The 15,638-nt window shown below is 43.8% G+C and overlaps 1 protein-coding gene across 1 annotated transcript in view; it reads left to right on the forward strand.

Moving 5' to 3' along the window:
* The window catches only part of LOC146189420 (uncharacterized), a 43,537-nt gene that overhangs the window by 12,310 nt on the left and 15,589 nt on the right, over positions 1–15,638 (forward strand). Inside the window, exons 4-6 of the mRNA XM_084604247.1 lie at positions 375–509; positions 3,858–3,979; positions 8,604–8,771. Of these exons, the coding sequence (XP_084460373.1) occupies positions 375–509; positions 3,858–3,979; positions 8,604–8,771 (425 nt within the window). The remainder of the gene's footprint in view (positions 1–374; positions 510–3,857; positions 3,980–8,603; positions 8,772–15,638) is intronic.

The following is a 15,638-nucleotide window of genomic DNA, read 5'->3' on the forward strand; positions in this document are numbered from 1 at the left end:
AAAAAACCTTATTTGATTGTTAACTCTGAAAAACAAGTGACAGAACGCAGAGAATCTCGGCATCAAACCTGACGCAAAGTTTGTTTGCACAATTACACAGATCGAACACAACACAAATAATTTCCGGATGGCAGCGCTGCTGTATGTCTTCGCTGACCGGGGGAATTGCGTTGCCTCTTCCATCGGGGTGCTTACGCATAACTCCTGCTAGTTCAAAATGACTTCAGTTCTTTTTGCCGTAAATTTGACGATGAGCTCTTGCCATGGACCAGACGGAGTAAATTGCCTGCCAATTGGAGCTATACATATGATGTTTGTTTTATATGGCGAACTTGTTACTTCTAAAGGGAGATCCTCTTTTTTTTCTCGTGCAGAGACTTATCGTGGCACGAGCGGTGAAACGCCCGTGGAGCACGCCAATACCCAGACCCGCTTGAGCGAAGTACTTCTAGAAGCCTGTCAGGAACTTGGCTATCCTATTGTTGATTATAACGGAGCATCTCAGGCAGGTGAGTTCGCATCCTCATTAATCTTGTCTGTTTCGAATAGTTTTGGAGCAGCCGGTACAAGAGCTCTAGACCTAACCGAAACCGCGCTGATTTTATGGCTGGCTTCAGTGGTCGATTTGGAATGAGGCAACGAATCAACGGGAATGCAGCTGAAACTACAATGCTACGCTTTTAAGTGGCTCAATTTTGGTTAACCCTTCGGGGACGAAGATAAACAAAATAAACCAAACGTGTTGCCATACGAGGCCTTTTCCGGTAATAGGGCTGTGCACCTGCCTATCCCAATTCTTCTTTTGCGGTATGCTCGGATGAAATACAATTCGGTATCAAACTTACAACTTGTCCGTTAAGCGCACCGCCTTTTGCTGCGCTGTTTTGTCAGTATAGCTTGTGTGTTAAAATCTGAAAGAAAAGTATGCTTACAATAGTATGCATGCATTTAGCAGCATCCTATCTGCCATATCGGATAAACGAAAAACCTACTTCCTAATGTGTTATCCGCGACGGAAGATAATGACGAAGGAAAGAACTATTTTGACCCATTGACACAAAGAGTGACATGGAAGAAACAAAGCGGAAAATCGCGTCCATCGATAGTAGCGTCATCAGCAAGCGATTTTCAGTACGATCTACTTATTGATCACATATATGCATGCACCCTCACAACTTTATCTGAATAGCTGTGCACTATGAAGTCGATGTATCTGGTGGTGTCAGGCTGCATGCTTGCTGAGCACGCAATATTTTATCAATTATCTTTTTATAGCACATATATATCCCGTCATCTTCACTGCATATGCTGTCTGAGCGCTTCTCCCGTTACCTGAATGTATCGGTGCGAGAACTTTATCTGCTTGATTATACAATGCAGTTGCAGCGATGATAGCAAGAGAATGCATACATCCAGCAGTATCTCGGAAAGATGCCCAAAATAAAGTTGTCCTGGCGATTCTTAATGTGACTGCAGCATATTCTTGGAGGTCCGTAAAGTAGAACCCAGTGCTGTTTAAAGAGAAAGAGCATTCTACCGAGTAACGAAGAGCCATGAGCCAACAAATGTAACTCGGCAAATTGTAATACAGATTGACAATTGAGGCACAAAGCTCTACTGAAACCTATGCATAACCTTGGGTCAAGGTACACAGCTACGTCCAAGCGACGAGACAACGGGATGATCAGGTATGTAGTATGAAGCGAAAGGCTTCATTCATGGGGCAAAGTCTACAAGAGAAATAACACACATCACCATGCCGAGATGAGGCTCCTCCCCTGCTGAAGCAATACCGCCGAAGAAAAATATTTGAGAAAGGATAGCCTAGCTTTAGTGTCAATATCACTTTTCAGTCCAGCATTGCTGTTTATGAATTGCACAATAAACATCCGCATAGACTGCACAATTACCAAACTGTTGACATATTCGAAGTTTTTCTTCGAATGTTCGGCTTCTTGTACCTAAAGTGCGGCGACAAAAAACCGTTTTTCGTACACTTGAATAAAGCTTAGATATGATGTCAGTATTTCAGGGCGTAACATTCAAGTGCGCTTAGCATTGTAACCTCTAAAATAACGTTATATAAATGTGTTTCCCCTATTATCTGAAGATCATATATGGTGCGCTTTATGGCGCTTCAAAACAGACAGAAGACAGGAGTCGGTTATCCTGCATCGACAGATAAACACAGTAAAATTACTGAAAAATAGAGGCCGAAAACTAAATAAAAGAAATGAACAATGCTGTGCGCAGACTTTTTGCTCGAATCCTTGAGGCCAACTTACGCCTGCATTCGCTCCGAAGTGACAACCATGAAATCAGTTTTCGGCCCTTTAAGACTCAGATATATCCACCCGGTCGTGTGTGGAACCGTGTCGCTGACGCCGGTGTAACCGAGCTGGGGTGTCTAATTGTGCGGAAGAACTGCTGCTCGCTCATAAATGCTGCCAGAAGGTAGTGCGGCAGGTGCCCTCATCCATAACCCCTGCACGAAAGGAGGTAGGGTGGCTAGGAAATGCAGGCCGCTCTGAGGTGGAACTCGAGTACCATCGCTCTCTCATATCTAGCAAAGATATGGGGTGCCATCGCCACCCCATCGGAGTTTGTCCACAAGGATAAGTTTTCTGCTTTTCCCGTGACCGTGCCTGCGTACGTCGGACGCGCTGCCTCCTCGGACTCGCGCCAGGCTAATCTCATGTGCCGCCCGCGACCGTGCCGGCGTACGTCCGACGCGCTGCCACCTCGCACTCGCGCCAGGCTACTCTCATGTGCCGCCTATTACTGCGAAAGGTACCGCACGCGATATAATAGAGACCTTTAGCAGACCATGTTGCGTATTGCCGTATGCGCTACTGAGGTATCGGGATCCCTCCTACCGGCAGCGGGCACGCGCCTCATTGGTTCTGACACGTGGCAGCTCGTCTTGAGGCCAACAGATGGCGTTAGTTCCCGTCAGCTTAGCGAATGCCCGACGTTTTGGGTCCAATCAGTACGGCGGGATCACTCCCGGTGGGAGGGATTCCGCAACTCCAGTAACGCAGACCGCAACACGCAACCCGAACTGCTAAAGGAGCCTTTTGTCCGTGTTGGCCACGTCACTCCGTTTCGTTGCAAATATAAATTGTCTGTAGAAGCAGTGCAGTGTCAAATAGCCTAAATCATTCCTTCTCACTAACTAGCAATATAACCGCTGGAAATGCTTCTCCTGCTATACGATCTGCACCAGCAGAAAAGAACTTGCCGTCCGCGTCACCAAAGCTAAAGACCTGCGCTGAAATTTCGCATAACGAAATATCGCAATCATCCCTTGAGTTCTCTGATAGTACATTGAATATAAATGCGGCAACGTTTAAAATACAATTAATTTTTCAATTAAAACGTATTTCGGTAACTACAAAAGTTAGTCATGAAGACCCGCATCAATTTTCGCGCAACAAAAATTCAGTTAAGGGGCCCTCAATGTTATTCCTGACGTGACTGGAAATCATGATTCAATTGATAATTGAATTGTAATCATAAGAATTGTTTATTGTAGAACTGCATAACTATTTGCGAAAACATACGTAGAGCGTCCGCTGTCGGCTTGTCTGGTGCTAATCTGAAGGCGACAACGTTGCTACGAAATCGCCTCTAAATTGATGAGTTTATTAACAGTTACCATCGTGTATGTGCACAACACATTGGTAATCGCACACTGGTGGTACCTTGCACCTTACTCGTCCTCGCCACATTTTCCGCGCTACGGTAGAACGTGTGAAGGCGTTTTCACGGATTTACTTATATATTGCCCTTACTATTGTTTCCCGGCGTCTAGTGAAAACGAAATGGAACGACATTTTTCTTCCCTTCTCCTGTAGGTTGTTCTCGACTTGAAGCGAATTTGGCGAATGGAGTACGCTCCAGTGCCAGCAAGTCCTTCATTGTGCCCATCCTAGGGAGAAGCAATTTGGACATCTCCCTCTTCAGCCACGTTACTAAGGCAAGTAGTGTAACATATTTTAAAATCAGAATGAACTCAATGTTCGGTCACTAAGGAAGAGATTATGTGAGCGGCAGTGACCAGACAGGGCTCCTTCAAAACGCATTTGGCCAAGCGCTATAATAAACGAACTAACTCATATTGGAATCATTCTCAAATAACTACGACACACAAATAGAAACTGGTTATGAAAACACGGCAATATATTCTTACAACCAAGTAGCGAGTGTGTAAACGACATAAAAATAATTTCATTCATTTAATAAATAGTCCCAAAAATGCCCATGATGCGCGATAAAACACCAGGGAAGTATATGACAAGTCATTCACATTGTACAAACGACCATTATAAGAGAGAACCCGCCGGGGTGGCGCGGTGGTTACGGCGTTCGACTACTGTTTCCAAGGATGCGGGATCGAATCGCGGCCTCGGCCCATTTTTCGATGGAGGTGAAAAGCAAGGCGCCCATGTGCTGTGCGATGTCAGTGCACGTTAAGAACCCCATGCGGTCGAAATTTCCGGAGTCCTCCACTACGGCGTCTCTCATAACCTGCGCCGCTTTGAGACGTTAAACCCCACAAACCAAACAAATCATTATGAGAAACATTTAAATGTTTGAATTATTTTTGTGTTACAGAGGTGTATGTAGGGTATAAAATATATTGCGTGCCGTAGGCGCACGCACTCAGTCCAAAGCAGGTGCGAAAGAAAGCTCAAGACAACGTTTATTGAAGCATTGGCCAAGCGTATGACACTGCCTCTGAAACGTTAGCCATGTTTTCTCCACGCCCGGAGGAGAACTCATTACCGTATAGTCACAATCCTCAGCATGGAACACCATACGTTGTATCAAGGGCATGCGCAGATCGCAGTACGCGAATGCAACATCTTTTCCCTCTCTAATTCAAAAGCACCGTGACAAAACATGAAGATCATCCCACAAAGGTTCACCTTTACAGCACAATAAATGATACATTATCAGCGCAACTGAACACTTAGGAAAAGCCCATCTGTCTAGAGGACCGCTTTCGAGTGTGCTACTACTCATCAGTACGCCTGCTCCAGACGCACTGACCGGCTCTGCCTCCGCTCAACTGATGCCACCTCTGGGTTTGGATTGCCTCTATTTAGACTTAGATTTAGATACCACCTTGATCACTTTTCCGCGAAATCACTTCGTGTTCTCGCCCCATAAATATTTCACCATGACAGTATGTGCTACAGGAAACAGCAGTGCCACGCTGTTTTTTAGCACCGTTTTCTATTATCCTTATTCGTGTTTTCATATTTTCGGCCACGAAGTTTACTTTTTTGAAAAGAGGCAAGCGTGCTTGCAGCTTCCTTTCCAGAAAAAAGTGGCTGAGCGTCTTCCCGGTACATGAGTGCGTCCGCATCCGATATGAAAAAAAAAAATTGTCAATTCTTCGTTGATGGCATCGACTTGAATCTTTTTTTTTTTTTTGTTCTGTGAGAAAGGTGTAAAATCACCTTTTTCACAGATTGAACTGTACGTTAAGCGCCCTCCCCCCCCCCCCCTATTTGATTGCGGATGGTAAAGATGTGTTAGCGTATGCGTGACAATTTCGACAATTTTTTCGATGTAAATATTGCAACGCTTAAAGACCTTCTGGCCATTAACCATCACGATGTCGACCAGCAGGCCTTATGATGAAAAGAGCTGTCGAACAGTCTCTACCGTTTTCTTCAAAGTTGTTTTTCATTAGCTTGACCGTCAGCATCCACTTGAAGTACGAGTCCACTAGAACAAAGAATGTCTGGCCACTTTCTTTTTAGTAAAGTCTATGTGCACGCGCTGTCAGTTATTGGAGCACCACAACTACTGCTGCAGTGGTGCAGCATGTACCAGCATGGGCACGCTGTGACTATAGGCACGTCGCTTTAGACACTGCTGATGGTCTTTGTCAACGTTAGGCCACCAGACGTGCGAGCGAGCTAGCTTTCTCATATTGGCAGTACCGGAATGTTCTTTATACAGGTATAATAGATGATTTCTCAGCACACAAGGGAATAACGACCCCATTTTCCCCCGCCGAGGGCACATGCTAAAGCAGATTTTCACATGTACTGTTCGACACCATGGGCTTCGAGCACCCACACTTAGCCGTGCTTGGCATCATCGTGTCTGCGAAAAAGGGGTCCATGCTTGAGCCGACGCCGAGTGTTTGGACATTTAAGGCCCATCGGAGGAGGTATCAAGACGCCATCTCCAGTCTTACTCACCCGGGAGACATCCCTCACTCCATCTTTAACTTTCCTATCTTCTACAGCGGTTCTGTCTCCTCTCTTAGAATCTTCATTATTCCAGGAGGCTATGGTTAACCTTGTGCGCCTACTACCATGAATTCCACCATATACCCACCTACCCCTCTCCCCCAGTGCAGTGTAGCAAACCAGTTCCTTTACCGGTTAATCTCCCTGCCTTTCCTCCTCCTCCTCCTCCACCGTATTAGGTTAGTCCCAGTGTACAGTTAGCTGGGAAAGTTCCAGTATCATCCCCGTATTGGACTCTATGGTGGGTGGCTGGTATTGCGGCCGAACACTACATTTTTAGAGCGTCTAAACTCCTTTATCCTGATCGTCCTCCTGTTAAGAGGTTGAACCGAGACCTCTGTTTTTTTTTCTCGGATAATCTTTACAACTTCCCTAGTTTCCACATTGTCCATAGTGACCACGAGGAAATTACTTTCTCACTTGTGTCGGCGCTTGTTTCTTCAAGAACTTTGGCTTCGGCCATAGGCCAAGGCTATAAGAAGCTTGGAAATGGCTACCTACTGCTAGAATTGATTTGAAACCATCAGTATTAAAAGGAAAGTGGAGTGACATCATTTGAAGAAATATCAGTCACTGTCAGCCTACACCGGTCTCTCAACAAAATCCCAGGGGTCATTTCTGATGATAACCTTAGGTACGTGAGCGAACAAGAACCAAAACAGAAAAGAACGAAATGTCAAACATTTTTACTTGTGCAGGTCAGACGTACAACACAGAAATATAAATAAAACACATTGTACTTATTGTTTCACTCCCCCCCCCCCCCCCCCCCGAGAATCAAAGTAGGCTGTACGAGGGTAAAGTTCAGGCCCTACATTCGAAGCCCCTGTAGAAGCTACAACTACCAACGCTACGGAACAGACAGCAGTGAGCACCGCGACCCAACATTCTGGGGATTCACATCACTGGGTGTCTCCAAATGGCACAGCATATATTATGGAAAACCTATGTTCGAGGCATTTGCTCAACAGCGGGCTTAATCGAGGTAATGATATTGAGCCCGAGTCGACTTCAGTGACAACTTTCATTCAAAATGAAATGCCTCGAACCTGTTGCCGCCTTGCAAAAACTAGGCCTTATCGATTTAATTTTCGCAGAAATTAATTTTTGCAAAATTTAATTTTCGATTCAATTTTCGCGATTTAATTAAGGGCAAAAAACATTCGTCAAACCCTATGTGAGAGCTTAGGTTTAAGCTAACTAGCTGCTAGGAATTAAGGTTCACGGCGCATTTTCGGCTCCATTCTGAGAGGACCATGATCAAGGCTAAGCCATTACTTTTCTGACGTTATGGAAATCAATTTAAAGACAGCTTATTAAGGACTTGAATTCCTACTTCTGCAAAGCGCGCATGAAAATTCCGAGCTTAATCACAAAACTTTACCACGGCCTCTCTTCAGTTGCGTGCTTCTAGTAGTGACATGGTTCCCCGAAAATTGCGCGCAAAGTTATCCACGTACTCATGTGTAACATTCAATCCGCCTTTCTCAAAAGGCCGCTCTGCGCATGCGCGCCCCTCCCCTGGTTGAAAAAAAACCACCAACCCCAGCTGCGTATGCGCTGTTCTTGCCCTCCATGATCGGCGCAGCGGAAGCTGATCTCTGGGGCCATGCGCAGTTCTTATTGGGGAGAGGCTCTCGCGATAAAATGGCGGTACCTGTCAAGTATAAACATCGCCACTTCGCAGACGCCTGCGTCTACCAATGACGTTTTCAACCAGTACCAGACGAATTTTCAGCCACTCCCAGAGGGCGCCACATGTTGTAAAAAAAGGCGGATTGTGCCGGTGGACCCGGTTCCAAACTCAAGAGTAGTGCCCAAGTAAGCAGCTCCTCCAGATTCAACTAAGGCATGATGATGATGATGACGGTGATCGAAGTTTCACCGACTTAGGAGGCTCCCTATTCCCCGCTCCTAGTACGCAGGCCTGAGGAACGAGGGCTTAAACCTCCGCGACTAAGACTGGCGAATATGCATTGGTTATTCGCGGCCTCAGCCGCCAGGCGGACGCCTTTTTGCTGGTCAGCGGGGACGTCGTTTCGCAGCAGGTTTACCAAGGCTTCTCTACTTTTAATGTTGTCCCTAGTGCCCGGAGACTTAGGGAGTTGTGTGACGTCACAACCACGGACACAAACAGGAGCGTACCGCGCGAGTTTACCGCTGTGCGAACCTGGAGAGTTCCGACATTATACAATGTAAAAATGACGGAACAGGAGCTCTTTTGCTCGAAATCAAAACTTGTGTATGTGAATTTCTCAATATTATTCAAGCTTACCTGCTTCAACATGTGAAATGAAAAAAATTAAAATGAGCAGGGATATTTTATTCCAGGTCCTCTTTGAAGGCAAGCGAGCCGTGGGCGTAACCTTTCTGAAGAATGGCCAGACACGCAAGGTTCGGGCATCGCGTGAAGTGATCCTCTCGGCTGGTGCTGTGGGATCTCCTCAGTTGCTGCTTCTCTCTGGCATCGGACCGAAGGCTGACTTGGAGAAGCTCCAAGTGAGTTGGTGAAAAACTGAATCTTCTTTGTTTCATCTTGGCCGTAACTTAGCTCTAACCCATACTCTCCCATGTTCACATTTAGCGAAATCTAGCGCCCTTGCACCCACGGATTCCCTCATTAGTGACTCGGCTCTAAGCATTGTAATAATCCCAATGCAACATTTATTCGCTTTAGGACTGCGTCTGGGGTTGCCTCAAGCCCTCTTTAAGCTTGAGTAGCAATGATCCTGAATTGTGAGGCAAGTGTTTGCATGTGTTAAGATTTAAATAATTGTCTCTTCCTGGAGCACAGTAAAAAATATTATTATTATTATTATTATTATTATTATTATTATTATTATTATTATTATTATTATTATTATTATTATTATTATTATTATTATTATTATTATTATTATTATTATTATTATTATTATCTCTTTGTAATCTCATTAAGTCAGCGGTAATCGACACAGAAGGAGATGGAACCATTCTTCTTTTAAACGAGCACCACAGGCGAAGCCCAAGGGCTGTTTGAGGGCTGAATGACCCCGTTTTCGAGCATCTGGCTTACTTTCTCTTCAATAACCTGGCGCTCTGTTGCAGAGACACGGTAGGGCAGCTGTCGCAGTGGTGCGTCGTCTACAGTGTCGATCCAATGAATGACAGTTGAACTTTGGCCCAGGGAATTTGGATAGGAATCGAAGGAGGAGCTGAACCGTTGAAGGAGGGCAAGATGTCGCTCTCGCTGAAGCTCAGGAAGACTGGCATTGATGGAGTTGCGAAATAGGGCTGTGGAGGAGGGAGCTGGTACAGAAAGTGGAGGGCTGAGCGCAGTTAGTCTCTTCATGGAGAAGAGATGCGATGGGTTGTAGGCTCCCGAGACGTTCACCATGACGCAAACAGCGGGGTAGTTAAACGGGTATAGACCTAGAGCGCAGAGGAGCCAGCGGAAATGGTGAGTACAGCACAGGGCAACGGAAGGCACTTTCGGTGCAGAAATATATGTTCTGGCGTGAAGAGGACAGTTTGATCGCACACAATGTCACAAGTGATATTTACAAGCCGTGACGAAGAAGGAGGAATGTCGATGTCTTCGGTGACGAGGGCTTTATCTGAGAGACTAGAAGGAGCGTTGTCTTACACGTGCTCGGGCAGCGCAGAAAATCTGACTTCAGCACGAGCACAATCGATTATAGCGGCATGCCGCAACAGGAAATCCCAGCCTAAAATTACAGCTTGTGAGAAACTTGGCAGCACGAGGAACTCAATTGTATAAAGGCAATTCTGGATCATTACTCGAGTGGTGCACGCTGCTAAGGGCTTGATTTGCTCAGCGCTGGCCGTTCGCAACGAAAGTTGTGCAATTGGCGTCACTTTCTTTAAATTGCTACAAAGTTTAGCGTCCATTACCGAAACCACAGCACCAGTGTCAACTAGGGCCATGACGTAAACATCCTGGACGAAAACTTCAATAAGGTTGGCTGGCGATAGAGAAGGACTTTGAAAGTTATCTACGGGGTCGCAATGCTCGCCTCGAGAACTGCGGCCTCTAGTTTTCCTCGTGTGAATCGTTCAGTCGACATCGCATAGGAGAGATACAGCGGCGTCACGGCGATCGTGAACGACGGTTGGAGACGGCTGAGCGCTATGGTGAGAAATGACGGCTTGCTGGAAGCTGAGGAGGCGCGGAATACCAAAACGTCGAAAACCAGTTAACCAGAACCTTGGGTAGGTGGTGCGGACACAGGGAGACGGTTTCGGTAATAGCGGGAACTATGCCCAGCCAGCCCGCCCGCAAATGTAGCAAATTTGCCGGTTATCTGTCGTGCGCCGGAAATTGCGTGGTCTTGGAGCCGGTTCAAAAAACGCTACTGGCGCTTGCACAGGCATTGACGGTAGAGTGTATGTTGGCGGCCGACGTCGTGCAACCATTTCGGCTTAAGTCAAATGACCGACGACAGGCCTTGGGGTGACACCATGATAGGTCATAGGAGCGGCGACAAGTCTTAGAACGGCGTCGGCGCAAGCCAGAGGAGCAGCAGCGACAGCTGATGGCGGATGGACAGATGGAAGTGCCTCATTAACCAGCTCCTGGAAGCCTGCCGCAATTGATTGCTCGGAAGCAGGAAAAACGGATGCGTCACCTCTTCACGAATAAATGCTGTAATTTGCTGCAGAAACGATATATTGTCGACTACAGGTGTGAATCCAGCAAGCGATTCAACCTGTGCTTGGGACTGACGCGTCAACACTCTCTTCTTGCGCACCTCCTGGAAGCTCTGTTAGAGCGTGAATACTTTGTTGACGGTACGCAAGTCGCGCGCTGACACCTGGAAGGCGTGGTCGTCAAAACCCTTCAAGACTTGTATGATCTTTGCCGCCTCTGACATTGGCGTCCACACGTTTGCACTGGTCGACCACTACTTCGATATAGCTTGTAAAGCTTTTGCCGACCTGCTGCCTCCGCTCAAGCAAGCGCTGCTTGGCGCGCAATTTCCTGACAGCCGGGCGACCAAAGACTTCTGCGAGCGTTGTTTTTTAAATGAAGCCCACGTACGGATGTCGCTTTCATATTTATGGTACCACGAGTTTGTCACGCCGGTGAGATAAAATATTATGTTCAATTTATTTTTGTCGTCCCATTTATTGCAGAGGCTCACCCGTTCGTAAGAAGTGAGCCAATCTTCGACATCGTACTCATCGATCCCGCTGAAGATAGCCGAGTCCCGCTGATGAAGGGAGCCGGCGCAGATGAGAATTGGAACCGCCTGCAGACCTTAATGTTGGATGTCGTTTGCATGGCGGGTGTAGGAAGAGTGCGGTTACGGGGCTCCAGGACCGACGTTTCAACCCCGCACCTCCCCTAAATGTAGGAGGGGGTTTCTTAGACGGGACGCGATCTAGAAGCACGTCAGGAACAATCCGCTTACGAGCAGGTCCAGAGCACACACCGATTGCGATGTCACTGGTGACAGCGCACGGAAACTTCATCTTCGCATGTACATCTTCATCTTTAAATAATAATAATAATAATAATAATAATAATAATAATAATAATAATAATAATAATAATAATAATAATAATAATAATAATAATAATAATAATAATAATAATAATAATAATAATAATAATAATAATAATAATAATAATAATAATAATAATAATAATAATAATAATAATAATAATAATAATATTAATAATAATAATAATAATAATAATCAATCAATCTTTATTTAATGTGCGCAGGAACAACCATGTGGTCTTTGTGCTGCAGCACAAATAAAAAAAAAGAAACAAAAATGAAAAAGCACAAACATGTTTACACACACAGAGAGAACACAAAAAAAGAAATAAATAATACATGAAATGAAACAGACGAAAAGTATCACGGAGAGTAAGCAAACAATGAGTAGCATCACTTATATACACAGTGAGAGAATGTTTTAGCACACCAGGAAATAAAGAAAAAAAAAAGAACGGTAGATAGAGGAGAAAAAAAAAAAACAAATAACTGACATTGATTATAGTAATATAGAAATATACATAAAATAAACAACCCTTCCAGGCGCAACAAGTGCATGGTACTTAAAACACTGGCTAGAAATACAGAATAATACAATAAAGAAGTAAAATTGAACAAGGGGCAGTAAGATTCGAATATAAAGTTTAAAGTTGAAATATAAGTAAGAAACGGATAAAAAGTAGTTCACGATACAGACAGCACTGAACAGGAGAAAAAGCAAAAAGTGAAGTAAATACAATGTAAGGTTAGAAAGTGGGAGTTTTAAGTGATAAAGTACTATTTAGAATACAACGCTACGAACATCCAATGTAAATGAACAGAGCGAGTTTTGGAAGATGTCAAGGTGAGGACAAAAAGAGTTAAATAACCACTGCATCCTGTCCAGAGGGGAGTGGGAATGAAGAGGAGAATAATAATAGATTATTATTATTATTATTATTATTATTATTATTATTATTATTATTATTATTATTATTATTATTATTATTATTATTATTATTATTATTATTATTATTATTATTATTATTATTATTATTATTATTATTTACAAATATTGCTGTCTCAAGTTTTGAGGCATTGCATTGGTAGTTACATAAAAACAAAAAAATGTTAAATACATAAAGAGGCACTTTTTGTACAATCTGCTCAGGTGGTAGCTGTCGGAGCGCACCGTCAAATTCATTCAATATCCCAACTGTATGCACAAGAAGAAAAAAAAAGAAAATTTATGCAATCAATGAAACACCTGAACGGCATGACATTCATAGGATTGGTTCGGCGGGTCGCACGTGCAGAACAACTATTGAATAGAATTGAGGCAGTTAAAGAAACGAACTTCTGCACACTTTTGTATAGCATAAGACGATCACAGGGTCGTCGATGCTTGATGAATTTCAGTGATAACACCTTGTGATGCTTTGAAGTGAAAAAGTGCCCATCATACCGGTTAAAAATTATTCTGATAGCCTTTTTCTGTACCGAATCAAGTTTATCTTTGCCATGTACAAAATGAGGTGATCATTATGTTACTCTCGAAGGCCTTCACGAATATCGGGGTGTCAGAGACGCCTTGTCACCCTACTGAAAAACCAAAAGTTCTACGGGGCAATAACCTCATAAAATCTCATCTAATCGCATACTCTCATACGGCGCCCATCATTATCATAAAATATCGTACATAATTTATGATCATGTAGAAGAAACTGAGACCTTACGCAATTATATGACTTGTATGTGATTTCTTCTGTGAAATGAGTGAGATTTTGGGAGAAAATATAAGGTTATTGCCTCATACAATTTTTTCTGTAGGGCAGCTATTAGCCTCTCAGTCTCTGCGCGCGCCCTACCAACAAACATCGTTCTCCTCCACAGCCTCTAGCGCCTATTCTTCTTTGCGGCCATTACGATTTCACTCTGCGCAACCGACGCCCTCTGGGCGAGTAACGGAGTCTCACGAGAGTTCCAGGGCTTCAAGCGCGCAACATGAGAGTTCTCTCTTCGACGAACGGGGACATGTCTCAGTTTGACGCGCAATCTGATAAGTGACGTCACCGATAAGGGTAATAACGACGTAAAGTCCATCGTAGTGCACGAGAAACTCTGGGATGCCTCGGCTTCTTTTCGCAGCAATGGTTTTCGTGTACAGCTGCATTTAGATAATTTATTTATTGATAGCGTTCGGTGCGATTGGAATTAGGCTTCAAAATCTTTACTTAAGCTTTCTAGTACCCCAGTCAAGCCAGTTACCAACATGAAATTACCCCTTGTGTGGAAAATATACATTTATCGCCGCCAACAGCCCGTCCATCAACTTCATCACAGTCATTTCAGCCCAGCAATCTTTGAGTGACTCGTTTGTAATTCTGTTGAAAATGTGACCCTTCCTAATGTTCTTTTCGCTAATGCAAGAAGCATTATTAATAAACGCGAATTGTATAATTCCGCTGTCGACACGTACGAGGCTCATATTATCGCAATAACAGAAACCTGGCTTCATTCTAACATACACGGGAGTGAGATATTTGATGATTCATCCAGTTTTTCAGTTTATCGATGCGATCGCACCTTGCGACCAGGCGGTGGTGTCTTGGTTGCTGTATCTAAAACAATACACTCCTATCATATTCCTGTGCAAACTAACCTAGATTTTGTTTGAGCATGCGTGGAACTAAAGTATCAAAAATGCCTTTTTGGTGTATGTTATCGACCTCCCAATTATCCTTGCACGTTCAAATCAGAACTGCATGATGTGCTTAACTTTGTTGTTACGCGGCACCCAGCAGCACCCATTACTTTGTTGGGTGATTTTAACTTTCCTGAGCTGACATAGCCTTCAGAATCAACTCTTAAAACGTTTCCATTGTCGCAAGAATCAACTGTGGAAAAAGTTCTTGAACCTATGTTCAATTTTTTTCTTTCTCAACTAGTAACGCAACCGTCCCGGGTATCAGTTACCACTACTAGTTCAGCTTCCAGTACAGTAGCGTTTTGTTCCTGCCCTAGTATTTTTTGTACAAAATACTGAACAAAAAATTTGGAATTGGATTTGGACTGCTAACACATTAGATTTGCTATTACCATCCCATTATGACCTCATTTCTCACTTGACCTGCATGCCTGACATAAGTGGCCACTCTCTACTCTCATTTAATTTCAGCATTCCATCCAATAACGCTGACAAGAAAATCGAGCGTATCCACGATTTTAGCCGAGCTGATTCTCGGGCCGTTAACGATCTATCTTCATTTCTCGATGTATATTTAGCAGATTTCGATAGCCGGTAGACGGAAGTGAACTGGAGCATTTGCACTGGTAAAATTAACGGAAAGATATATCCCTCCGCGCACTATCACAACCGATAAAAATGCTTTGTCGTACATAATAAGGCTTTCTAACAAAAAAAAAAAAAATTAATCTTACCGCATTGTTAAAAAATCTACCTTTGTTTCTAAATGGAACAATTATCAAGCGGCAAATAGCACGTATGTATCAGCAATGAAAAATGCAAAGGTACACTTCCTACCACTTACTCTACCGAATATTCTTACAAATGATCCCAAAACATTTTCGCGTACCATTAATCCTAACAGAAAGCAGTCAATTAAACTGATCGATAAAAACGGCTCAACTGTCGCTGATACTGACTGTCCTCAAATTCTGAATGAAACATTTTGTCGTAATTTTCTTCTTTCCCCTAACATCACGTTTCTAATAGTGGAAGATCGTCAATTTTCAATGATGGATGCAATACACGTCGATACCCAAGGAATAGAAAAGTTAATAGAATATTTTAAACCTTCTACAAGCCCTGGTGCAATTTAATTAACGCTAAGTTCTTGAAGAGTACTAATTTTTTTCC

Source organism: Amblyomma maculatum, chromosome 5, assembly GCF_055883805.1.
Source record: "Amblyomma maculatum isolate TAMU_Amacu chromosome 5, ASM5588380v1, whole genome shotgun sequence".
Taxonomy (NCBI): Eukaryota; Metazoa; Arthropoda; class Arachnida; order Ixodida; family Ixodidae; genus Amblyomma; species Amblyomma maculatum.